The following is a 14233-nucleotide window of genomic DNA, read 5'->3' on the forward strand; positions in this document are numbered from 1 at the left end:
ACATGTTAATAATTTTTTAATTTTTCTATTTTTAAAGTTTTTTGCACTGTCACTAATCTCCCTGACAAGGCACTTTGACAGTTGGGGATTCCCTCTCCCCCTGCACAGGAAGTGCATAGCGCTTCCTATCGAGCAGGCTGCTGGGCGAGCCAATCAAAATGGTGGCGGGCCCCTTTTTGGTGGCAATGGTTGGCTGTCCGCCCGCCGCTGAGCTGGTGGGGCCCGCACACCCACCAAGGGCAAAATTCTGCCCATGGAGTAGGAAATTCCTAGAAAGTTTTATCTCCAAATAGAAAGGTGCTGAGGGTTGAACTGGCATTCAAAAATTGAGGTGTTTTCATTGTAACAAAGTTGGCCACACAAAATCAGTGTGCTGGAAATTGCAGGGAAAATATGTTGGAATTATAGAGGTGCAGAAAAGTATTGGAAGTAAAAGTACTGTGGGTTCTGAGGTTCAGGCACACAGATAAAACAGGAAGAATCAGTGATAGGTAAAGAAGTGGGAATGTGTTCACAATTCACTCAAGAGATTTCGGAGCAGCAGGTTGCAGAAATATTTAGATATTTTGCATGTGATGGGAAAGTCTTTCTATGTGTACAGGGTGGAGTAGGTAAAGATGTTAAAATTTTAAGAGACACAGGGGCTAGTCAATCCTTAATGTTGTGAGATAGTGACATTTGTTGTTCAGGGGGAGTATTGTAGGAACAGGTGATAATAAGTAGGGTTCATCGAGATGCTAAACCTATTCCATTGTGGAAGGTAAATTTAAGGAGTAAATAAAAAACAGGCAAAGTGACCGTTGGAGTGGTGGAAAAACTGTCCATTGCAGGGGTTCAATTTATTCTGAGTAAGCATATAACTGGATCACAGATGCTGGTGTTGCCTATGATAGTTGAACAGCTTGTAGAGGTGTCTTCAACAGAAGTGTTACAGAGAGAGCATCCTGGATTGTTTCCAGTTTGTGATCCAACGAGATCACAGGCTCATTGATTGAAACAAGAAAAACAGGAAGGACAGGCAGCTCAAAGCCAGGAAGAAGGTTTTGAAATCCTGAAAAAGCTGACACTGTGTTTGATAATATTGTTCAGTAAGACAGAGCAGAGGACAATTCGGCTGAAGTCTTTAACTCAAAACAGTTAGTGGAGTTCCAGAAAAAAGTTTTGTAAATACAACATTTATATCAGACAGCTTACTCAGAAGCAGAGGCAAAACCTATTCCAGAATTTTATTTCCTTAAGTATAATATTTCAATGAGAAAATGGAGGCCGTACCATGTTTCAGCAAATGAAAGCTGGAGGGAGGTACATCAGATTGTTAGCCCATTAGGGTATAGAAATGAGATTCTGAGGATAGCTCATGAAATTCCAATGGGGGTACATTTAGGAATTAGAAAGACAGGCGAAGATACAGAAACTTTGTTATTGGCCTGGATTGCATAGGGATGTAGTCAAATTCTGTAGAGCATGCCACACGTCAAGTGATAGGGAAACCACAAGCAGTGATTAAACTGGCACTTTTAATTCCAATTCCAGCATTTGAAAAGCCTTTTACTAGGGCCATGATTGATTATGTAGGAACCCTCTCTAAGACTAAAAATGGAAATCAGTATTTACTGACAATAATGGATGTGTCTACCAGATTTCCTGAAACAATACCGCTGAGAAATATTACAAAAAAAGAAGATTGTGGAAAAGTTAACTAAATTTTTTACAAGATATGGTTTACCTAAGGAAATACAATCAGATCAGGATTCAAATTTCATGTCACAGCTGTTTAAGCAAGTAATGAACAGCTTGGGGATAAAACAATTTAAGACAACAGCTTAACATCCTGAGTCACAAGGGGCTTTGGAAAGATGGCATTAAATTCTAAAAACCATTGGTAAGAACGTAAAGTCAGGATTATCATCTCATTCTTGTTATTTGTTATTAAGGACACTTCTAATGCATCGACTGGTTTTAGTCCTTTTGAATAGTCTATCATCATGAGATAACAGACTACTGAAATTGACTTATGAGAAATTGGTGAGACAAAATTCAGAAATGATTCTCCTGAATTACTTATCAAACTTCAGAGAGAGATTAGACAGAACATGTGAGTTGGCTAGGGAACATTTAAAGATATCACAGCAAGTGATGAGAATGAAAGCAGAGAGGAAGGCTACAGCTCACCACCACCTTCTCATGAGCAACTAGGGTTGGGCAATAAATGCTGGCCCAGCCAGCAAAGCCCACATCCTGTGAATGAATTTTAAAAAAAGCTTGGAATTTTGTTGTTGGAGAGAAAGTGCTAGTTCTGTTACTGTATTGGGTGACTCTTAAGGGCAAGGTTTAATGGGCCTTACAGGATTGAAAAGAAATTGAGTGAAATAAATTATTTAATAAATACTCCAGATAGAAGAAAGAAGCAGAGAGTATTTCATGTAAATATGCTTAAAAAGTACTTTGACAGGGAAGAGGACCCAAAGGAGGTGTTAGTAGATAAAGAGAAAGAAGTAGAAATGCAGGATTCTGTAATCAAATTGGATGATGAGGGGGTACTTGAAAATTTAAACGTAATATTGAGTTACCTTCCAGACAAGTGCCAATGTGATTTGGAAAAGCTATTGCAGTCACACAAAGCTATTTGTAGAAATGAGTTGGGGAGGACAGACTTAGCTACACATGATGTGTCTGTAGAAGTTTCATCTTCGATAAGGCAACAGCCTTATAGATTAAATCCAGCAAAGTTATCACAAGTAATATCATTGAGTCTAGTTGCAGTAACCGGAGTTCGTCTGTTCTACTGGTACCGAAATCAGATGGAACACAAAAACTGTGTGTGGACTATCAAAATGTGAATGCGGTGACAAAAGCGGATCATATCCAATACCATGGTTGGAGGATTGCAACGAGAATGTGGGACAATCAAAGCTTATCACAAAGATTGCCTTGCTAAAAGGATATGGACAAATATCATTATCGGAGAGAGCAAAGGAGATATTGGCATTTGTAATGCTAAATGGGCTATATCAGTTTAAGTCATACCATTTAGTATAAAGAATGCACCTGTGACAATTCAAAGATTGACGAACAAAGTAACTGGTGGTCTAAGCAATTGTGCTGTTTATATTGATGACTTAATAGTTTTCAGTCAGACATGGGATGATCATTTACAGCATCTGGAAGAATTATTTACTTGATTACAAGAAGCTAATTTGGTGTTGAGCTTGGATAAAAGTGAACTTGCAAAAGCGCAAGTTACGTATCTAGGCCATACCATTGGACATGATAAGGCGGCTCTGAGAAATGTGAAAGTCAAAGCTATCAAGGATTTCCCAGTGCCTACAACAAAATGAGAAATTTTGAGATTTCTGGGAATGAGTGGGTTTTATCGGAAATCTGTACCAAATTTTAGCAGTGTAGTTGCTCCACTGACTGAACTATTAAAAAAGAACAATGAACATAGGAGTCTCAGAAGGCACTTGACAGTTTGAAAACTGTATTAACTATGACATCAGTTTTGACAGTGCCCAATTAGGCCAAGCAATTTAACTTGGCCATTGACGCGAGTGATATAGGCATTGGGGCTGTACTGTTACAAAAAGATGACACTGAAATTGAAAAACCGATAGGATATTTTTCATGGAAGTTGAATGCACAACAGAGAAGATATTCAATGACTAAAAATGAGACATTGGGTTTGTGTTAGCATTGCAGTAAATTGAAATCTAAAACAAGTCATCATAAACAATTGTTTATACAGACCACAATCCTTTAAAGTTTCTGGACAAGTTTTGAGATAGATGTGCAAGGCTATTCAGATGGAGTTTATTATTGTGACCATTTAAACTAGCTGGATGAGAAAATCTGATTGCAGATGCTTTATCAAGAGTTTGAAGCTTCAAGGGAAAATTGGACATTTAAAAACCTGGGCCAGAATCTTTGGCTCGGTGAGCGGGGGTGAGGCCTGCTTGCCAACACATAAAATGACGTGCGGTTATGTCAGGCATGCATCTTGACGTCACTCTGTGTGTCATTCAGATTTTCAATTCGGTGGGTGCACGCCCACCGAACTGTCAAAGGCCTTTTAAGGCCATTTAAATATCAGTTAAAACAATAAACTGAGCTGCCTGTCCAAACTTAAGTTGGCGGGCAGGCGAAGAGCCCAGGCAGCCTTTGCATTTATCATGAAACATCATCCACGGGCGGGATGAGGTTTCATGAATGTATTTAAAGTTTTATAAAAACTTTTAATAACATTCATAGATATGTCCCAGCTCATGTGACACTTTCATGAATGGAAATGTCTTAAAATTGTTTTCTTCCTTATTAAAATTTTCTGAACTAAAACTAATCTCCCTGAGGCAGCGCTGTGCCTCAGGGAGATTTCTGCGTTCTTTTGCGTGAAAGAGCGCATTCCCCAACTCAGCCTATTCCCCCGCCCACACTGGAAGCACTCAGCATTTCTGGGCGTGCATCACATAAAATGGCAGTGCCCAGCTGATCATAGGTGGCGATCGGCTGCGCTCCCGGCCGCGCCCACTCCCACCCAACCACCACCACCACCCCCCCACCCCCCCCCGATCGGGAGAAGATTCTCCTCCTGGACTCTGAACTGGAATGATTTCTGTTGATGCGAAGGATTAACAATATATATTATGTCGATGCATGCATCTGGTAATGTAATAATGTAAGTAGATAGATAAGTAAAGGAGATAGTATAAGATGGGTCAATAAAAATGAAGCCGTCTATTTAAATTATGATGGTACATTTTTCAATATGGAGGGGATGTCAAGAAGATATAAAAATTCTCCTAATGTTATTGGAATTTATTGTAAAATAGAATGATAGTGGGATATGTCTGTGTGTGTGTGTTTGTGTGTGTGTGTGTATGTGTGTCTGTGTGAGAGAGATTTAATTGAATTAGAGGCAGCTAGCCTGGATGCTTTGACTAAGAGAGGTTAGGTTTGAAATGTTAATTAGATAATCATGGGGAAATTTAGAAATATCGATGTCAAAGGAACATTTGCATTTTGAAATAAACCAGACCAGATTGTTTTCAAAGGAGGGGTGAAGTGTGTCACCTAGCCAGTTGAAGCTTAGAAACTATTAATTTTCCCAAAGATTACTGATAAAACTTAGTGCTATGAGAGGGTTTTATTATCAGGGAGATAAAAGTTCGAAAGACATAGTGAAACAATGGGTATTTGCATTCAAAGAGGAAGATATATATAACGAAGGAGCAAGGGCTGTGTGTACGGGGAGGCATTTTAAGATCTTCCAAATGTGTGAAAAGCCTTCAACATCTATGCCTCAGGCTGCTGTCTTTAAAGAACTGAAGTTAAGAAAACTCATCTGGAAGTCGACTTGTTCAGTGTATCATGTTTCTTTGCCTGGGTCTTTTAAAATCTATGGGCAACATTTTCCCCCAGTTGGGGGAGAACTGCGGAAGCATGCGCGAGCAGGCGGATTCCTGATTGGCGCCCCCTATTGGGGGTGCGCTGCCATTTTATGTGGGCAGGCCAATTAAGGCCCGCCCAGTGTGATGTCCACTCGGAAGCGTTATGTGCTCCCTGTGCAGGTGGGGGCAGGATTCCTTCAGCCGGGAATGCGCTCTTTTGCGCATACGTGCGAAAGAGTGCACAGATCTCCCTGAGGCTAAGTGACTCCTCAGGTAGATCGCTGGAATTTTTAAAAATTTGTGGAAGTGTGGAATAAAAATTCCTGACATATCCCCTCATGTGACACTGTTACATGAGCTGGGACATGTCAACTTATTTTCTTTCAACATTTCATAAACATTTTAAAGCCCTCATGAAACCTCATCTCGCCTGTGGATGAGGTTTCATGTTTTTTCTAAAGGCAGTCTGGTTTCCTCGCCTGCCCTTAAGGTTGGACGGGCAGGTCCATTATTTGGCTTAGTTACAGTTTTAAAGGCTTAAGTGGCCGTTGACTGTTCAGCAAATCTAAATGACATGGGGTGACATCGGGACGCACGCCCCGCTCTCTGCTCACCAACCGGAAGATGCAGCTCTATGTGTCTTACTGTTGCCTTAACGAAAGTGTAACTGGGAGTTAGATTGAGTATGGAATTTAGACATTTTTATAGCAGTAACTTGTAGATCAATGTATGTGTTAAAGCTATTTCTTCTATTAATAAATGTTTAATGTAGTTTTGTAAAAACTTATAAGACTTGGTGGTATTATTACTACTGAATACAGGGCACGCATCTCAAAATTTATACAAATTGAAAAACAAGTTGTAGCAGTTGTTTCCAGTTTCCCTTTGGGATTTGAACAACTCAGCATTTACCATCGGCTGTGCCATAACACTGCTGACACCTCATTTTTAGGTATGCCTGGTGCTGCTCCTGGCATGCCCTCTTGCACTCTTCATTGAACCAGGGTTGATCCCCTGGCTTGATGATAATGGTAGAGTTGGGGATATGCTGGTTACAGATTGTGTTCAAGTATAATTCTGCTGCTGCTGATGGCCTACAGCACCTCATGGATGCCCAGTCGAGTTGCTAGATCTGTTGGAAATCTATCCCATTCGGCACGGTAGTAGCACCACACATGATGGAGGGTATCCTCCATGTGAAGGCAGGATTTCGTCTCCACAAGGACTGTGCAGTGGTCACTCCTACCGATACTGTCATGGACAGATGCATCTGGGGCAGGCAGGTTGGTGAAGATGAGGTCAAGAATGTTTTTCCCTCTGCTGGTTCCCTCACTACCTGCTGGAGACCCAGTCTAGCAGCTATGTCTTTTAGGACTCAGCCAGCTCAGTTAGTACCTGTGCAACCAAGCCACTCTTCATGATGGACACTGAAGTACCCCACCCAGAGTACATTCTGTGCCCTTGCCATCCTCTGTGCCTCCTCCAAGTGGTGTTCAACATGGAGGAGCACTGCTTCATCAGCTGAGGGGGGGTGGTGCATGGTAATTAGTAGGAGGTTTCCTTGCCCATATTTGACCTGATACCATGAGGCTTCATGGGGTCCAAAGTTGATGTTGAGGACTCCCTCCCAACTGTATACCACTGTCCCATCACCTCTCCTGGGTCTGTCCTGCTGATGGGATAGAATATATCAAGGGATGGTGATGGTGGTGTCTGGGACATTGTCTGTAAGATTAATTTTGTGATGATGACTATGTCAGGCTGTTGCTTGACTAGTCTGTGAGACAGCTCTCCCAATTTTGGCACTCAGATGTTAGTAAGGAGGATTTTTGTGGGGTCGACAGGGCTGAGTTTGCCATTGTTGTTACTGGTGCCTAGGTTGATGCTGGGTGGTTTGTCCGGCTTCATTCCTTTTTTGAGACTTTGTAGTGGTTTGATACAACTGAGTGGCTTGCTAGGCCATTTCAGAGGGCAGTTAAGAGTCAACCACATTGAAGTGCACCAACAGTTACCTCATAAGTAAACCACAGATGAAGGATGTTGGAACTCATGCCAGCAGCCTGTCTTAATATCACAGCAGCCTACTCAAATTCCTTCCTTCTGACTAAATGGGAAAAATGCATGACAGTTTTAAGTGGCATTCCTTGCCTAGACACTTCACAATTGAGGAGTGTCATCAATCCCTCAATAATTTTTTTTATTCATTAATGGGTTGTGGGTGTCGCTGGCCAGGACAGTATTTATTGGTCATCCCTAATTACCCTTGAGAAGGTATTGGTGAGCTTCCTTCTTGAACTGCTGCAGTCCATGTGGTGCGGGTACACCCACAGTGCTGTTAGGGAGCTCCAGTGAAGAAACAGCGATATATTTCCAAATCGGAATGATGATTGGCTTGGAGGGGAACTTCCAGGTGGTAGTGTTCCCATGTATCTGCTGCCTTTGTCCTTCTAGATGGGAGCTGTCGTGGGTTTGGAAGGTGCTGCCTAAGCAGCTTTGGTGAGTTCCTGCAGTGCATCTTGTAGATGGTACACACTGCTGCTATTGTACATCGGTGGTGGAGGGAACGAATATTTGTGGATGGGGTGCCAATCAAGCAGCTGCTTTGTCCTGGATGGTGTCAAGCTTCTTGAGTGTTGTTGGAGCTGCACTCATCCAGGCAAATGGGGAGTATTCCATCATGCTTGTGACTTGTGCCTTGTAGATGGTGCACAGGCTTTGGGGAGTCAGGAGGTGAGTTACTTGCCGCAGGATTCCTAGCCTCTGACCAGCTCTTGTAGCCACAGTATTTATATGGCTAATCCAGTTTAGTTTCTGCACAATGGTAACCTCCAGGATGTTGATAGTGGGGGATTCAGTGATAGTAATGCCACCTCTTTTGTTGGAAATGGTCATTGGCTAGCAGTTGTGTGATGCAAAAGTGACTTGCCACTTGTCAGCCCAAGCATGGATATTGTCCAGGTCTTGCTGCATTTGGACATGGATTGCTTCAGTATCTGAGGAGTTGCAAATGGTGCTGAACATTGTGCAATCATCAGCGAACATCCCCACTTCTGACCTTATGGTGGAAGGAAGGTCATTGATGAAGCAGCTGAAGGTGATTGGGCATGGACACTACCCTGAGGAACTCCTGCAGTGATGTCCCAAAATTGAGGTGGTTGCCCTCCAAAAACCACAACCATCTTTGTGCTACGTATGACTCCAACCAGTGGAGCGTTTTCGACAACAGCCATTGACTCTAGTATTCCGAAGGCTTCTTGATGCCACACTCGGTTAAATTCTACCTTGATGTCAAGGGCAGTCACTCTCACTTCAATTGAGTCTCTGCAATAGAAGGAGCCACTTTCCACCAGTGATACTGCACAAACACCTTTCCAACTAAGCTATAAATGGTGAATTGATTGCACATTTTAATTAGTCATCAATTATTATCTGAAAGAAACTTCTAATTATAGCCACCAGCTCTCATGAATTGTTGCTATTAGGGTTTTTTTATAACTAAATAATGTGCAAATGAATAAAACATATACAGAGGAGAGGCAAAGAATGCACAAAGTACCATTTTGAAATCTAAATATATCTCAAGATGTCACATAAAAAGCTCAAATCAGCTCTCACTTTTTCATTTGTCCTTTTCTTTCTAAACCATTTCTACAACAGCTTGTCAAAATGGAAAACACTTAAAATGTGATAGACTGTGAACAGTCTGGACTCTACTCTTACCTTTGCATATCCCAGCATGATCATTCGTACCAGTACCACATTCACATGGGCTCCCAGCGATTTATCATGGTAAATCTCATTAACCTGACAATGAAAGGAAGGGACAGTATTGACATTATTCCAATTTGCAAATTATCCGCCTGTTTCTGGGAGCTGTCTGTGTCATTATCTTCCACTCAATTTACAGCTCTACCTTTATTTTGCACTTAAATGCAAATATCAACTGTATAATTAAAAACAAAAATAGAATTACCTGGAAAAACTCAGCAGGTCTGGCAGCATCGGCAGAGAAGAAAAGAGTTGACGCTTCGAGTCCTCATGACCCTTCCACAGAACTGTGTAATTAATCTCATTATGGCACAATCTCAGTTGGATCTCCTTATATAAGAGTTAGCCATTCTTATATTTTAAATAGAAAAGTTTTTGAGCTCACCAATTTAAATACATATGTCAGCTCAAGCTCTGTTAAATAATTGATGCATTTCCTGTGACATTGCTACTAGTAATTCAGAGGACTAACAAGGTAGGAGTTGTTTACCATGAAATATTCATCCAATTATTGTTTAAGCAGTGACTTGCTGTAGAGCATTAGCCAACGACGATTGTGTTCATTGATGTACTGCATGCCCTTTCACTGGATCTGCTTGGGGGCCCTGACTGGTTCGGAGGAAGTGGTCCAAATTTGATGAAGACCACAAAGGCATGAACATCATGAGAGTAAAAAATTAGAACTCAATACAACCATTGAAACCCAATACAAAGAGGGCTGATTTTGGGGGCCAATCAGCCAAGTTACAAGGGTGCCTAACCCTTACATCATTATGGGTGTTCCCACAACACACGGTCTGCAGCAGTTCAAGAAGGTTGCTCACCACCGCCTTCTCAAGGGCAATTAGGGATGGGCAATAAATGCTGACCTGGCAAGCGATGCCCACATCCCATGAATGAATAAATAAAAAAAAAGAAAAATGTCAACCCTATAGAGGGTCAGGCAAGTTTTCAGTCTTCCCTGACTGCTGCCTAAAGTGGGCTTTGGGCCCCTTAAGTAAATAGAATAGGGAGCTAACAATTGTTATAGGCTTCCTCTGATAAACTGAAATTCAATGTGCATTGCAGCCTGTTGCATTAAGGATTCTTTAGCAGTCCCTGCGGACTAAGCAGCAACCAACCCAAAAAGGTAAGTTACTTTAAAAATTGCTGTTGAGCCAGGAGGAGCAGGAGTGGAACCCTTGATTTCACAGTACTTGCAGACATGCCAACCCCACGGTCTCATAAATCAAGAAACAAACTATTTAAAAAACAAGAGATACTGTATAAAAATCATGACTTGCCAATATGGATTAGTTTATAAGCCCCATTAGTAGTTTACTTAATCTCTAACAGATCAGGGCTCTTAAAAAAAACTATATAACTGCACATGAAAATGCTTCACAAAATTTTAAAATAAAAGTCCTACCAGTTATCTCTACTTGTTTTAAAGAAGAATTTTCACTTCTGCCAAAGTAGAATGATACAGCACAGAAGGCCATTCAGCCCATTGTGCCGGTGCCACGTCTTTGGTAGAACTATCCAATTAGTCACACTCCCCTGCTCATTCCCCATAGCCTTGTAAATGTTTCCCTCTTCCAAGTATTTATCTAATTCCCTTTTGCAGGTTACTATGGCATCTGTTTCCACTCCCCTTTCAGGAGGTATATTGCAGATCATGATCATCACAATAGCAGCCTCTTGTGGCCATTTGTGTATGAATGCATATAAACTAAAACCAGATTAAACCAGTTCAGTTGGGTACTAGAGCTCCATATGTATGCACCAGTGTTTTTATCATGCCAAGATATCACAGACTGACTCCATTCTCTTGGGTCCAACCCTGACTTGGTTATCAAACCTGCCGACCAGGGTGGTGCTGTTGTATGGCGTACTGACTTCCAGCTCGCAGAGGCTGAGCGCTAACACTCAGACACTTCTTCCTACCTCCTCATGGACCATGACCCCACCACCAAACATAAAGCCATTGTTTCCAGGACTGTCACTGACCTCATCTCCTCTAGAGATCTTCCCTCCACAGCTTCCAACCTGACAGTCTCCCAACCCCAGATAGCCCGCTTTTATCTCCTTCCCAAAATCCACAAACAGGTCTGTCCCTATAGACCCATTATGTCAACCTGTTCCTGCCCCAGGGAACTCATTCCTTCCTATCTTGGCTCCATTCTCTCTCCCCTTGTCCAGTCTTGGGATGAAGGGGTTGACTTATCAAGAATGGCTCAACAGGTTATCCCTTTATTCACTAGAGTTTAGAACAATGAGGGGTGATCTTATTGAAATGTACAAGATTCTGAGGGGGCTTGACAAGGTAGGTGTTGAGATGTTTCCACTGGTGGGGGAATCTCGAACTAAGGGACATAGTCATAGAACAAGGGGACACTCATTTAAAACTGAGATGCAAAGGAATTTCTTCTCTCAGAGGGTGGTGACTGTCTGGAATTCTCTACCTCAGAGTGTTGTGGAGGCTAGATCACTGGAAGTATTTAAAGAGGTAGATAGATTTTAGAGGGCTATGAGGAGCTGACGCAGAAGAGGAGTTGAGGCCTGGGGCAGATCAGCCATGATCCTATTGAAAGGCGGGGTAGGCTTCAGGAGCCAAATGGTCTACTCCTGCTCCTATTCCTTATGTTCTTATGTCTCTTTCCACCTAAATACACAATTCCTCTGATGCCCTATGTCATATTAACAATTTCCAGTTTCCTGGCCTTAACTGCCCCCTCTTCACCACGGACGTCCAATCCCTCTACATCTCTATCCCCCCCACCGGGATTGTCTGAGGACTCTTCGCTTCTTCCTTGAACAGAAGCCTGAACAATCCCCATCCACCACCACTCTCCTCCATCCAGTTGAACTTGTTCTCTCACTTAAACTTGTCACACTTCCTCCAAATAAAATACCCATTTCCATTATTTTTAAATGTATTTCCATCCATTGTTTTATCTCTACCTTTTAGCATATGTCGATCCCTTCCCTTCAACCCACCCCATCCCGACTAGGGCTATCTCTACCTTGCTTGTCCTGCTTTCTACCCTTAATTAGCACATTCCTTAGATAATATCACCACCTTCAACACCTCTTTGTCCTTTTGTCTATGACATCTTTTGGCTACCTCCACCTATCACGGGCCCTCTATCTACTCTACCACCGCTCCCCCCTTAAACTAGTTTATATTTCACCTCTTTTCTATTTTTACTTAGTTCTGTTGAAGAGTCATATGGACTCGAAACGTTAACTGTGTTCCTCTCTGCAGATGCTGCCAGACCTGCTGAGTTTTTCCAGGTATTTTTATTTTTGTTTTGGATTTCCAGCATCCGCAGTTTTTTGTTTTTATCTCCAAATAAAAGGTGTGGCTTTGGGTATCCACATGGGTCCCAGTTATGCCTGTCCCTTTATGGGTAGGGGGAACATTCCTTGTTCCAGTCCTACTCAGACCCCCTCCCACGATTCTTTTTTCAATACATTGATGGCTGTTTTGGTGCTGCTTCATGCTCTCGTCTCGACCTGGAAAATTTTATTAATTTTGCTTCCAATTTCCACCCCTCCATCATTTTCACATGGTCCATCTCCAACACTTCCCTTCCATTCCTTGACCTCTCTGTCTCCATTTCTGGTGATAGACTGTCCACCAATATCATTACAAGCCCACCGACTCCCACAGCTACCTCGACTACAGCTCCTCACGGCCTGCTTCCTGTAAGGACTCCATCTCAATCCTTTGCCTCTGTCGCATCTGTTCCGATGATGCCACTTTCCAAAACGGCGATTCTGACATGTCTTCCTTCTTCCTTAACCGAGGTTTCCCACCCACTGTGGTTGACAGGGCCCTCAACCATATCTGACCCATCTCCCACGCCTCACACCTCCCCCTCCCTTCCAGAGCCGTGATAGCCCCCATATTCTCACTTTTCACCCCACCAGCCTCTGCATTCAAAGGATCAGCCTCTGCCATTTCCTCCAACTCCAGTATGATGCCATCACCAAATACATCTTCCCCTCACCAACCCCCGCCACCCCCCCCACCACCCCGCTCCCCCGTCAGCATTCCGTTCCCTCCACGACACCCTGGTTCACTCCTCCATCACTCCCAACACTTCACCCACTTCCCACGACACCTTGCCATGCAATCCAGAAGGTGCAACGCCTGCCCCTTTATCTCCTCCCTCCTCAGTGTCCAAGGGCCCAAACACTCCTTTCAGGCAGCACTTCACTTGCACCTCCTTCAATTTGGTCTACTGCATTAGCTGCTCCCAATACGGCCTCCTCTACACTGGGGAGACCAAATGCAGACTGGGTGATCACTTCGCAGAACACCTTCGCTCTGTCTGCAAGAATGACCCAGACCTCCCTGTCACTTGCCATTTCAACACTCCACCCTGCTCTCTTGCCCATATGTCTGTCCTTGGCTTGCTGCATTGTTCCAGTGAAGCTCAACGCAAACTGGAGGAACAGAACCTCATCTTCCGACTAGGCACTTTACAGCCTTCTGGACTTAACATTGTGTTCAACAACTTCAGACCATGAACTCTCTCCTCTATCTTCAACCCTTTTTTAATTTCCTTTTTTTAAAATTTGTTTTCATATTTTACCACTTATTTTCATTTTTATTCATTGCTTTATCCCATTTTTAATCCTCTTTCTATCCCTTACCCCCACCCCCCCCCCCCCCCCCCCCCCCCCCCCCCCACCCCACTCCCACGGCACCTTCCCATGCAATCACAGAAGGTACAATACTTGCCCCTTTACCTCCTCCCTCCTCACCGTCCAAGGGCCCAAACACTCCTTTCAGGTGAAGCAGCGTTTCACTTGCACCTCTTTCAATTTAGTGTATTGCATTCGCTGCTCCCAATGTGGCCTCCTCTACATTGGGGAGACCAAACATAGACTGGGGGATCGCTTTGCAGAGTATCTTTGCACTGTCTGCAAGCATGACCCTGCCCCAAAAGGGCCATCTGTTACTTTTTCCATGTTTCTCTTTCACAGAGTGCTTACCCTTATTCTGCTTGTAAAACATTCTGCTTTGTTACCTTTACGCCACTATCAGCATCTTCTTCAGCCCTTACCACTACATTACCCTTTGTCTTGTC

The 14233-nt window shown here is 43.0% G+C and overlaps 1 protein-coding gene across 1 annotated transcript in view; it reads right to left on the reverse strand.

Moving 5' to 3' along the window:
* adamts3 (ADAM metallopeptidase with thrombospondin type 1 motif, 3) overlaps window positions 1–14233 on the reverse strand; it is a 434436-nt gene that overhangs the window by 192779 nt on the left and 227424 nt on the right. Inside the window, exon 6 of the mRNA XM_041185298.1 lies at window positions 9105–9188. Within this exon, the coding sequence (XP_041041232.1) occupies window positions 9105–9188 (84 nt within the window). The remainder of the gene's footprint in view (window positions 1–9104; window positions 9189–14233) is intronic.

This window comes from Carcharodon carcharias, chromosome 4, assembly GCF_017639515.1.
Source record: "Carcharodon carcharias isolate sCarCar2 chromosome 4, sCarCar2.pri, whole genome shotgun sequence".
Taxonomy (NCBI): Eukaryota; Metazoa; Chordata; class Chondrichthyes; order Lamniformes; family Lamnidae; genus Carcharodon; species Carcharodon carcharias.